The sequence below is a fragment of the Lathamus discolor genome, chromosome 2 (genome assembly GCF_037157495.1).
Source record: "Lathamus discolor isolate bLatDis1 chromosome 2, bLatDis1.hap1, whole genome shotgun sequence".
Taxonomy (NCBI): Eukaryota; Metazoa; Chordata; class Aves; order Psittaciformes; family Psittacidae; genus Lathamus; species Lathamus discolor.
The window spans coordinates 76,457,920-76,470,221 of NC_088885.1; the positions used below are offsets into that span (position 1 = coordinate 76,457,920).

The window sequence follows — 12,302 nt, forward strand, 5'->3', positions numbered from 1 at the left end:
TTTTTTATCACTTTTAATTAAAAATAGCATGGTTTTGTTAGATACTTTTTAAAGTTATTGTAGTTTTCTTTGAAATTGTGCATGCAAAAGCTTTCGCTAGAAGTTGTTATTCTGTTCCTCTCTACTGTGCATTTTGTTATTTTTCTGATTGAAACGTAGCCCTATCAAGTGTAATCACTGTTTACTGATTCTGTTTGTGGCAGGGTTGCATTGTTTTTCTTCTTTTGCAAATATTTTGCTTTTCATATTTTTATTTTATTTTTTCATATTTAAGGTCCTTTACTTGAAAATGATTCTGTTTCCTGTCCCAGATTTCACTTCATGCCACGATTTGTGAGATTTCTTCCAGGTAATGTTTGTATTGTGTAGCTTTATGGTAATCAGATCTAAAATGAAACAAAACAAAAAAAAAAGGAAAACCAAACCACAAGTCCCCCCAAAAGCACATCCCCCCTTCCCACTCCTCAGAAAAAAAAAACACAACTTAGTGCAAACGGTTCAGTCAGTATAGGGATACGGTGCTTTCACCTGAAGTCTGTAGTGCTTACTGGCAGTGTGGATAGTTTACTCAACTAGGATGAGGCGGGCAGGCCAAGTCTCAGCTTTTGTCTGTCATGGTGATTTTAGGCAGTGCTGAGTCATCCTTGTCTTGCCTTGTGATGGAGTTGTGGCGTTCAAGGAGTGCTATTACCTAATGTCCCATGTGAAATTGATTTTCATGTCCCCTCTGTTCTTCAGTATACCATGAGATTCTACAAGAATTCTTGATGTGCAGTTTTGAGAGTCAGCATGACTGGCATTCCTGAGCACATGTTGTTTTGTTTGTTACTTTCTTAATGCAAACTGAGACTTTGAAGCAAATGGTGAAAGACATAAAACCACCATTCAGTGCAGTTCTAACCCTAGCCTGCCAGCCAAGGACAAACTTTAGTGTGGAGTATTATGTTTATTTTGAGTGAACAGCTTACACAGGCATTTAACACATCCCTGAGATACTAGGGCAGTCATTCAGTTGATACAAATGTCATGGCTCCATTGAAAATGTGTCCTGCTGAGATCTTGCCAGTGATTGCACCATAAGTGTTGTGTGGACAAGAGGATGCATTTCATCTGCTGGACTGAGGGAGCAGATGAGATATGGAACAGTCTTTGTCAAGAGGGCTGTGGCCTGGAGGTTCTCTCTGCTCTGGGCTTTGAAACTTAGTTGAGATATTAATTACTGCTGTAGCTAAATGAGGTTTGGCTCATTACTGTGGAGAGTACTGATGGCTAGATGACTATATTTCTAATTGTTGTTGCTTCCTGGATACACAACACTGTTCAATCAGAAGCAGAGCTCTGAGGCTTGCTAGCAAACATTGATTTGCTTTTGCTGAAGCAATTTACAAAATAAGCCATCAAGCCACATGTGGCTGATTAACTTGACCTCATCACAAAACGAGAACAAGTTTGACCTGCCTGGTTTGTGTAGCTTGAGAGTGTTTTCCTGTTAGTTTGGGGGTTTTATACTAGGATTTATTTTAGTTTAGTTCAGAAGTCAGCTTTTTTTGTGCTTTTGTATTGTTGTAGGGAGAGATGAGTCTCTATAGCATATATTCCTGTGTGCTTTCACTTCAAGTTCCCAGCCTTCTAACTCTTTATAAAAATGTCATTTTTTTTTTTTTAATATTACTGCATATATAGTTGCCTTTCAGCGTATTTATGGCAGTTTTTTTTTTAATCAATTTTGCATTTTGTATTGATTATTTTTTGAGATATCCTTAGAAATTTTTAATTTCCAGAGAGTAGGAATCTATTTCCTTCAGGTGTGTTTGCAGACACTATCTATGTCTAATCGAAGGAGACGTTAGTACAACAGGTCTCCACATCATCTCCACATCTCCACATCAACTGTCTATTTAAAGATAAAAATGAATTGCTGTTTTCCTATCCCATTTGCTTTTCTTTCTTATTTTTCTAATGTGGTCTGAAAATAAAGAGGTTTGGGATGTCAGGTTTTCTATGTAGATTACTTAAGAGACAGGCCTTGGGGCAGCTCTGAGCTTTGAGCTAATCATACTAGGCTTACTGAGTGTCAGAGATGTACAGCATGCAGAATAGTTGATGTATTGTATTCATAGTTGTAGATTTTTATGGTGATAAATATATTGAGAGTAGAAGAATAGGAAAAAGTAATAAATCTGAGGTCCCAAATGCTGCATGTTCTGACCTAGGAAAGGTCAGGTCTCTAACTGCTATTGAGCACACTATTTGTAGTGACCTCTACCCTTCCTGTACATGGCCTTCAATAAGGCTACACGTTTGTTTTTTTCTGTGTGTGTGATTGGTGGACATGGGCTACCTCTTGTGTAATGGTATGATCTAGCTCTTGACAAAGACAGTAGTCGTGTAAACTGAGTCCCCCTTTAATCCGAAGGAAAACTTTGCATATTTAAAAATTTGCCCCTGTAGCTATTTAAAAGTATTTTCTGTTTCCAGTGAGGTTTGGGGTGTATTTTTCCCCATTTAATATTGTGTCTTGGAGTTTGAATGAGGTTAATTGTTCTGAGAGGCCAAGTTATATCATTTCCTTTCATCTTTTCTGTACCATAGCATTGTAATCCCAGCTGAAATAAGAGAAGTGCTTGTTCCCCTGCGTGTCTTGTAGAGGACATCACCTTACACAGCACAGCTATTACGCAGCAGTTCTGTGAGGCTTTTCCTATGTGCCTGTGAACACATTCCCTGTGTTGTGGCATCATCTTCAATATTGCTATAAGTCTTTACTTCTGTCTTTTTCCTCCATTACTTTTTTTGTGTATGTAGTGATAGAGAGAATGTACTCGGAGGCAGGTATCAGATTGCTCCTGCTTCCTGGTGTAGGGAAATCAACATTTGTGCTCGGTGGGGATGAAACTTCAAGATGCCTCCATACCTACAGATTAATACCCTGTTGGTGAAGGTGGGGGTCAGAGAGATGTGTGTCAGAATTAAAGCACTGTAGTAATGTATCTATCTTTTTACTCATATGAGCAGACATACTGAATTTGAGTAGTCAGCGGGTAGCAGTCTGTCAGGACTGTCACTCATCTTCCCTGTTTGCATTTTCATATCTGTAATTGGCTACCTGGAGCCAGTCAGATGTTTATTATACTGTCTTCCTTTGTTATAAGCACCGTTTGCTGTTCATGTTTCCTGAGGTTTCAGAAATATTTAGTAGTTTTCACATGCCCTTGGTTCATGTAGTGACAGAAGACGACATGTGGCTCTTTAGTCTTCATTACTGCAGGTACAGAATGTAAGCACTACAGATGAGCTTAAAATGCAAGGATAACTTGTTACATCAGTCTAGAAGTATCCCGTAAAATTTTGAGTGTTCTTTAAAAAAGCTGCAGAAATGCCTAAAGGCTTTTTAACTATTGTTATAAAAAGAATGATAAAAGTGTGAAAAGGAAGATGTAACTGGACAATATAACTGATTGGTCTGACTACTCATTTTAAAGTTTTTTCAGGCAAGTTAGAAACTTCAGCTTTATAGTATGATGAAACCGTTACTCTTGCTTCCATTACCGTTACTGCTTCCAGTTTTAGCTAAGTGTATGTATGTGCAGTATTCATCAATAAAACATTGCCTTCATATTTGTCAAACTGCTTAAGCATTTTGCATTTCGTTTTGCTCATCCAAATATTTCATGTGTTCTGCATATTTTCTGTTTTGCTCATGCTTTAGGAGAGTAAATACCTGAAATGTGGTTTATTTATTTTTGTTTTTAAGACGGAGGGAAAGAAGTACTATCAATGCATCAGATTCTTCTCTACTTGTTACGATGCAGTAAAGCTCTGGTGCCTGAAGAGGAGATTGCCAACATGCTTCAGTGGGAAGAACTGGAATGGCAGAAATATGCAGAAGAATGCAAAGGGATGATTGTTACCAGCCCTGGCATGGTAGAGCGAATAATTCTGTTTTGTGAACAACCCAATGATGCGTACATGTCTCGTTTCAGAAAGATTGCTGCAGGCTGAATTAGAAAGGGAAAAGATGACCGGTGACAATTGCAGATTGCTATAGGAACACTCCATTGACTTGTTCTAACCATGAGAAGAATTGCACCTTCTGCTGCTCTGCTTAAGGGCAGATTTCCAGATAAGCACTGTTTCAATGTGCATGTTAAAAGGAATGGCTAAATTTTATGTATTTGAAACTGTAGTTTTCTCCCCTGCTGTCTTATTTTCTCAGACTGTTTGTGTGATCTCATTTTCTTTTTCCTGACACAGGACCTGAGAATTAGTAACTATTTGCTATTCTCTTTCATCTTCCTCTTTTGACCCCATAGATCTAGATAGAGTACTCTATCCAGACTGCCCTGAATATGGAAAAGGTGTTTTCTGCCTATGTGTCTTTTTTCCACATTTTCTGTGTTGTTCTCACTTACACTGAGGAACTCTGTGTACATTAATGAATGCATCCATTAATTTTCAGTGCCAAGCTTGAAACCCCCATGGCCTTATTATTTGTGAAAAAATTAGTATTTTAAAACACAGCTCCTTTCAACTCCAGTGTTATATGAATTTAGCCCGTTTTTCTAACTTTCACACTTAAGAAATGTGGGTCACAAGAATAGATGATGTCCACCAAAAGCTGCAGGGTTCTCTCTGTGTGGTTTTATCAGTATTGCAGTGGTATCTCAGCACTAGAGGCATGTTTTGGACCTTATATTATAGGCTGCCATCCAGCTTTCTTTGTTGTAACACCTTTCTTCCTCTGACTTAATTTTCTTTCTTTATTATAGCTTAACTTCTTAGCTCCAGCAGAAAAAGTGTGACTTGATAACACGCCTATGGGGAAATTTTGTTTGCTATCTGATAAACCTGTCCCCAGACTGCAGCCATGATGAGCCCTAATTATATTTTTCAAGTTCATATTTTTAAGTATGGTGCCATTATATTTAGTAAACTACTTTATAAGGTAATCATAACTTGGGCAGGTTAATTTATTTTTCCCTTTATTTAATTCTGCGCAGTTTTGCACTGGCTAAAACTTCCTAAACCAAAAGGAAAATAAGATTATCTATGGGAACATGAAATACAGAGTATACATGAACTCTTGGTATGGAAAATTCTACCTGAGCTGGTTAAAACTGAGGGCTAACCTAGAATCTCATTATAGAAATTATTGGACAGCCTTAAATGTTTACCATTGCTTGTGGTTTCTGTGATACAAGATAGGTGCTAGTGCACAAGTTGTCAGCATCTGAATGGTGTATGCTAACATAACTTCAGTGGTCTTGATGAAGATATGCTGATTTCATCTAGCTGAAAACTTGCTTTTTTTGTTTAGCATGAAATGTTCCATCTGTAGCAGTGTTAAAGGCCATGTTGGACAGAGTCTAGCGTATGGTGTCTCTGCCCTTGGCAGGGGGGTTGGAGCTGTATGATCTTTAAGTCCTTTCCAGCCTTAACTATTCTATGAAGGAACGTATATGTGTTTGTTCCTTGAATCACTGAACTGTGAATGTCTGTATTCACAAGGCTGTGCAGTTTGTGAGTGGTATTGTGAATTTCGAGATTTTCTGTGATTTTTACTGACAAACTTTGCATTCTACAAGACAATGTTTTTAGAGATGTGTGTGGACATCAAAATAAGTAAGTATAAAAGAAATCTGCAGCACGTTGAAGCGTTGTCAAGTTTAATGCCATCATTAGAACATGTTTTTTCTCAAGAAGATTGCAATGACTTTCTTAGTTTATGGATTTTTTGTTCATTGCAGCATATTCTACTGAGTATGAAAGCATTTTCTGTGCATTTTACAGTGTTAGAAGATAAAACAGTTCTGTTATAAGAGACAATGTGAAAGTGTGAGAAAATGACAGCTCCTCAGTTCAGTTTCATGCACTTGACACAACAAAGTAAACCAACTAAATTTTATTTTGCTGCTTTCCTCCACAACATCACTTCAGAAATAATAATTCCTCTTGTGAGCAGATCTAGGTTTTATATATGTATTTTAGTTAAAAGAAAAAACAAAACAACCGAACCGACAGGATATATATTTGCATGATGGAGAAGAGAAAAAAACTTTGATAGGCATATAAATCCTATGTGCTTAAACAACTAACAATGTTCAGCATTATTTAAGTTACTCACGGTGTTTCATTAGTTCTGTGAAACTTGTGTTGGAATAGATTTAAGGGTTCACAAATTTTAATCCTCTTTAATACTTTATTCTTCCTAAAATATTGCTGCTTTTTTCTGTAGTTCAAATACAGGTGTATTTTATCATCTTTTGTACTACATCTGCATGTAATGTCATCCTGTCTTCTAATACCAGCAAAGCCTTGATTGATGAGGTTTAGATTAGGAAAGAAAAGTAGTGGGCCTCTGTTCTGTAAGAATTTCTTCGGTTTTGATGAGATTTTTAAAAGCAAGGTTGTAATTACTACAAGTTCTCTCACAGCACATTTGAAAGAATGCAGGGATAAATTTCCTTGCATCTTGTTTGCTGGTGCATGTTTTATATTGTATGTTTCTTTATGGTGCTATTTGTTCATTTAACCTTCAGAAACAGCACCAGAGAGGAAGCTAGTGTTTGCTCTGCTAAAGGGAAAAAGCATAGTCTAGCTACACCCTTGTCTTAACCGTCAGTGAAGGAACAATTGTGATTAAGTTTTAATGGAGTTCCTTTGTCCTGGTTGTTATCAGGCATGTGTGGGTGACAAAACTCCAAGGCAGTGTCATAAATGGTCTGGTTTTGAGTGATCCTGAAGCCACGTATTTCACACAGACCCTGCTATAAGCATATTGAAAACTCTTCTCCCTTTCACACTCTTGAGGATCAGTTTACTTCTGTTTAAGTATCTAAAATATGAAACATTTGAACAGAAGAATATTGTCTGTATTTAAAAAAATATATATAATTGGTGTATTGAGTATAATTCTTGTTTCATATTCTGCTAATTATATTTTGCCACCTCGGTTCATAGAGTAGTTGTGTAGGAAATTTTTTTTTTTTGAGGGGGACAGGGATGGGAGAAGTTCCTTGTTAATGTTAAAAGAGGGGAGAACCAATGAACAGCTTTCGTGAAGATAAAAATTTCTGAAATTGGCTTTGTGCAAACCCCAAAAAAACAGATAAACTTAAATTTCAGGACTTTAAGCTGTGGTTTAGAGAACATCATTCTGCCTGCTTACAAATCCTCCCCATGTGTTTTATTGGAAGTGCTGTGGGGAAAACATTGTCTTTTTTATATATGTTTTTTAAACCAGGCAGCATGAGCATTTTTTCCACCCCCTCTTGTGTTTCAGCTGGGGAGATCATAGAATCATAGAATAGTTAGGGTTGGACAGAACCTCGAGATCATCTAGTTCCAACCCCCCTGCCATGGGCAGGGACATCTCACACTAAACCATCCCACCCAAGGCTTCATCCAACCTGGCCTTGAACACTGTCAGGGATGGAGCACTGACAACCTCCCGGGGCAACCTATTCCAGTGCCTCAGCACCCTAACAGGAAAGAATTTCCTCCTTATCTCCAATCTAAACTTCCCCTGTTTAAGTTTTAACCCATTACCCCTTGTCCTGTCACTACAGTCCCTGACGAAGAGTCCCTCCCCAGCACCCCTATAGGCCCCCTTCAGGTACTGGAAGGCTTCTGTGAGGTCTCCACACAGCCTTCTTCTCCAGGCTGAACAGCCCCACCTTCCTCAGCCTATATAACCTTATGTTCAGTCATCATGTCCAAAGGGAAGCTAATAAGCATTTTTACCTTAGAAAATGTTTCTTTATCTGAATGTCAAATTTTTAAGTAAGTTTTTGTTTTTCTAGTATATATTGGAAATGTGGCCACCTGATGAGGCTTACTTTTATTTGTAGAATCGACTTTGCTTATCCATGCAGAACATGATTCCTGTGAACAGTTCAACCAAGATGGTTTGAAAGGTGAAGGCTTTGCTCCTGACACAGTTCTTACTGTTTTGTGAAAAGAATGGTGGGAGCTGTTTTCGTAACTCTGAAACTCATCTTCAAGAAATTCACAATGCTAAATTAGAAGTTTTGAGAAGTGGATAACTAGAAGTAATGGCCTTTTTCTGAAACCTTAGGCAAGCAGAAAATAATGGCCTCATCTAGCTGATTGCAAAGTGGGGAATAAGCAGGCACATAACAAAGTAGCTTGCCAAGTAATGGAGATAGTTTACTTGGAGACAAACTGTGCAGCTTCGGCTGAGTTTTTAAATATGTTAGATAAATGGTCAAGAGCTCTATTAGGAGCATGTCTTCTACAGTGATGTGCAGTTACTCATTCTCTGTATTTTTTTAGAGGTATATTTAACAAAAGTTGCTACTTTCTACACTCTCCTTTTTAACTAAAAATACCCAAACTTGTATTTGGAAGTGTAAAAAGAAGTCCCCTCATCATACAAGACTGTATTCCTCTGTACGCATCAGCCAAGAACCCTTTCTAAGAGTAGCATGACAGATTTTTTAAATTCTGTTTAGTTGGTGTGATTGAATGGATCTAATAATGGCTTCTCTTGCTTGGGAAATCAGGAACAGAACCAAAATTAGAGAAGGTAACCTGATCTTAGCGAACTACTCACGCATGTGAGAGCTTGGATGCCAGAATGCTAATCCTGACTTAATTTCCTGTGTGATGTTTGACTGAAGAAAATTTCCTTAAACTCTTGGAAATAATCTAACTGTAAATTTCATGACTTCATGACTCCTTTTTTCACTGAAAGTGCTAAGTTGATTAACTTCATTTCAGACATTGTCATTGCCAAACATTTATTATGATATTAATGATTAGTTTTATGTGTATTTTAGTAAACTTGGAATATTGTTGCTTCGTAGTTCTTGGGTAGTGTCAGCTACAGGCAATTTATTTTCCATGGAGCTATTGTCAATTAAGTGTATTTTGTTTTTTCTCCTAGAAACCCAGCTCAGTTCGTATTGATCAGCTGGACCGAGAACAGTTCAATTCTGATGTAATTACTTTCCCTATTATTGTCCACTTCGGAATACGACCTGCTCAACTCAGTTATGCTGGAGATCCTCAGTAAGATGCTTTTCCTTACATCTTTCATTCGGAAGCTCATTACTGCTGTCATTTGTGGCCTAAATAGGGCTTGTTTATGTACCTAATTGAGTCCAATGTACAGCTTAGTGCTTATGACATTGCACACAAGCTTTTGTAAATTAGAGAATATCTGGTGTAACTTCTTTTTTCTGGCATCGTTTAGGATCTGCTGGAGTAAATTCATGCATGTGCAGTAGGAAATTTCTCAATCTGAAAACAGCTTTTCTAGGTCAGACCAAAGGTTCCTCAAGCTCCATGATATTTCTCTGAAAGGCCAGTTGCCAGTTGTTCAGATAGAATAGTGTAACAGGAAGGCAGAGGGGAAGAAATACTTACCCAGGCTTCCAAAATATATGGACTTCTGTGCTAGAGGATGTATTTAGATCATTTTAACAACCCTGAATGGAACTTCCTTTTCAAAATTTCACAAATTACTGTTTGCGTCTTTTTATGCTAATGACAGGGTAATCACTTTCCCAGCACCATTGTGAATTGTATGAAAAAGAACTCACTTTTGTTTCAGAGCTGCTACTTGATCATTTAATTCAACGCTTTTGAGGTCTTATATCTAATAAGGAAGAAAATAGCCATTTTCTGTTTGCTTTCTTAATGAAATTTGATTTTTGCACCCTGCCATATCCTACTTAGTTGTCTCTTCCTATGCCTTGAAAAATTGAGTCTATGCAACTGTTTCCTAGCTTGGAAGCTGTTGCATCCATGCTGCTTTTCTCTGTACCTTTTATATCCTCATAGAGATTGGGAGGAATGTAGTGAAGGAGTGGAAGCGGAATCAGAACTTCAGGCAAAGCGAGCAATACTCTTTCATTGTGGGTTTGTGTAGTGGCATAGAAGTGATTGCTGGATTTTGTTCACAATTCTTTTCTTAATTTCTGACATTTCATGGACTTTTTCAGTGATTTGGAGATCTGAATAACAGTATAAAACTTCTAATGCATATATAGTTGCAGTTGTCTTTTTTTCCTCATGCATTCCAGTGTCTTTCAAGGATGTTGGATTTCACCTGTAGTTTTGAGGCCATAACAGTTATAATGTGCATGTATGACAGATGTATTCTTCTACAACTGCCTGCTGAGAATGCTAGACTTAATATTGTGGGAAATGAGAAGAGTGAGTGCTTATCGAGAAAACAATGTATTTTCTTTTGGCTTTGAGCATGACTTTTAATCTTCCTCATCTTTTAGTTTTCTTATCCATAAAAGTAAAATAATTAAAGAACAAAAGAACCACCTCTATTTTGATGCAAAATCACTTAATACCGGTAAACTTCTAGTGCCTTGCATTGAAAACAGTATAAAGACACAAAAATTGTTCTTCCCACACTTTATTTTAATTTTCTTTAAATTTTTTTTTCCCCTATAGCTGCTTACATAATTTAGGTGTGCTTCTTTTCCTCAAAGTAACAAAGTAGTTTTTGTGAAAGACCTCTTCATAAATCTCAGGCTGAACTTTGGCGTTTGCATGAAATAGGTAATGCCAAGAAAAGACTTTCCTCCAGTGTGTTTTTTTATTCAGTTCAAATACAAAGTTTTTGTTGTTGTAATCTGATTATTAATTGCCAAATTTAACAGCAATAACAAAGTCTTTTACACCCACATTAGTATTAGTAGTAAAACATAGATTGTATGTAATAATTTCAGGTTTTGGGGTTTGGGTTGAAACCTCATGGCATTTATATGTCTTCTGTGTAGCTGATTCATTCATTAGCTCATTTTTCTTCTTTGGATGGGAATTTGTCAGAAATAGGTGCGTTGTTCTGCAGATTGCAGAAATGTGGAGAACAGAACATAAGAAAAATCTGTGGCTTGACCATTTCAGATGTATCTGTAGACTAAAAAAAATATCAGCATCTCTGGAGGCAGAGAGTATACATTCAATAATGCTGCAGAGAAATAGCTGTGGAAAAAAATGCCAATAAGAAAAGATCCATTTGTGCGCCTGAGAATGTGGGATGCTGGGAAGATTTTCAAATCATAGAAGAGCTGCTGCTTCATTTTCTGCTTTGCATTTGTAACTTTCTACTAAAACCACTTCTCTAAGGTGAGGCTGAAGAGGGTCGTCTTGTACAATGTAAATATTAAAGGAAATAAGTTACTTGGGTAGACTTCTTCCTTCTGTCCTCTGTTTCCCTGCTTCTTCTTAGAAGTCTGGGTTTATGGGTTTTCTTGAAAAAACTCTACAGAGATGATAGTTATTCTGAAGATAGCATTGTTTCTGAAGTACACAAGGTACTTAAGAATGTCATAATCCTCTTGGTCGCTCCTCCCGTAGTAACTTTTGAACCTGTTGATCAGTTGCAGCTGAATGTAAAGGTGGGATGTTGTGTATAATTATAACAGAGTAAGTTCTTACAAGTTTTGTGAAAATCTGTACTAGATCACAGAGGAACTACCACCAAGGAAAAAGTTCTGTTACTGAAGTTCATGTGTGGTTAGATACCCCCAAAATTAGAAAAGGCTAGACAGCTGGAGAAAAGCAGAAACCTTAAGTATGTGCTAACTACAGAGGAAACTTGACTTGCTGTTTCCATTAAGCACAAACCCATAGGGAGCTAAGCTTTTATTTCACAGTTCAGAGAATTACTTCATGTTGCACATGACTTATAGAGTTCCTCTTGATGTGCTTCACTGAAATGTTTCAGCCAGTGTACAGACAGATGCTTCCTGGGAAAGGTTACTACTGCTTTTCAGTGAATGGTAAGTAAACCTTGTTGAGAGAAGAGAGAATTTTCACCTGGAACGTGGGCAAATCTTATCAACATGTAGGCATGGCCCTTTGGAGAGGAAGGGTGGGTGTCTAGGAGACCTGGGTTCTGCTCTGAATTTTGCTATTCACCTCACTGCACACTAATGCCTCCTGTCTGCTCCTGTGTCTGCCCCACTGGAACAACTGCAGAGACACTGTCAGTGTTCTTAGAAAATACTTTGAGACTTTTTCTGGAGCAAAAAGATACTTGTAGGCAATGTGTGTATATATGGATGCATTATTAACAGCTGGTGTGTTCATAAGGACAAAAGATGAGAGAGACTGTTGTATTGACCAAAATATTTGTTTTCTGGTTTTGTCCTTCAGATACCAAAAGCTGTGGAAGAGTTACGTGAAGCTGCGTCACCTGCTGGCTAATAGTCCCAAAGTCAAACAGGCTGATAAACAGAAATTATCACAAAGAGAGGTATGGTGGACCTTCCTATACTGGTAATGAAGAACGGTAATTCTGGATGGAACAAAGC

The 12,302-nt window shown here is 37.6% G+C and overlaps 1 protein-coding gene across 2 annotated transcripts in view; it reads left to right on the top strand.

Annotated features, from left to right (window-relative positions):
• DROSHA (drosha ribonuclease III) overlaps positions 1-12,302 on the top strand; it is a 71,804-nt gene that overhangs the window by 20,285 nt on the left and 39,217 nt on the right. For both annotated transcript variants that reach the window (XM_065667552.1, XM_065667554.1), the window contains exons 12-15: positions 275-349; positions 3,755-3,924; positions 8,909-9,033; positions 12,145-12,244. In XM_065667552.1, coding sequence (XP_065523624.1) covers positions 275-349; positions 3,755-3,924; positions 8,909-9,033; positions 12,145-12,244 — 470 coding nt within the window. The remainder of the gene's footprint in view (positions 1-274; positions 350-3,754; positions 3,925-8,908; positions 9,034-12,144; positions 12,245-12,302) is intronic.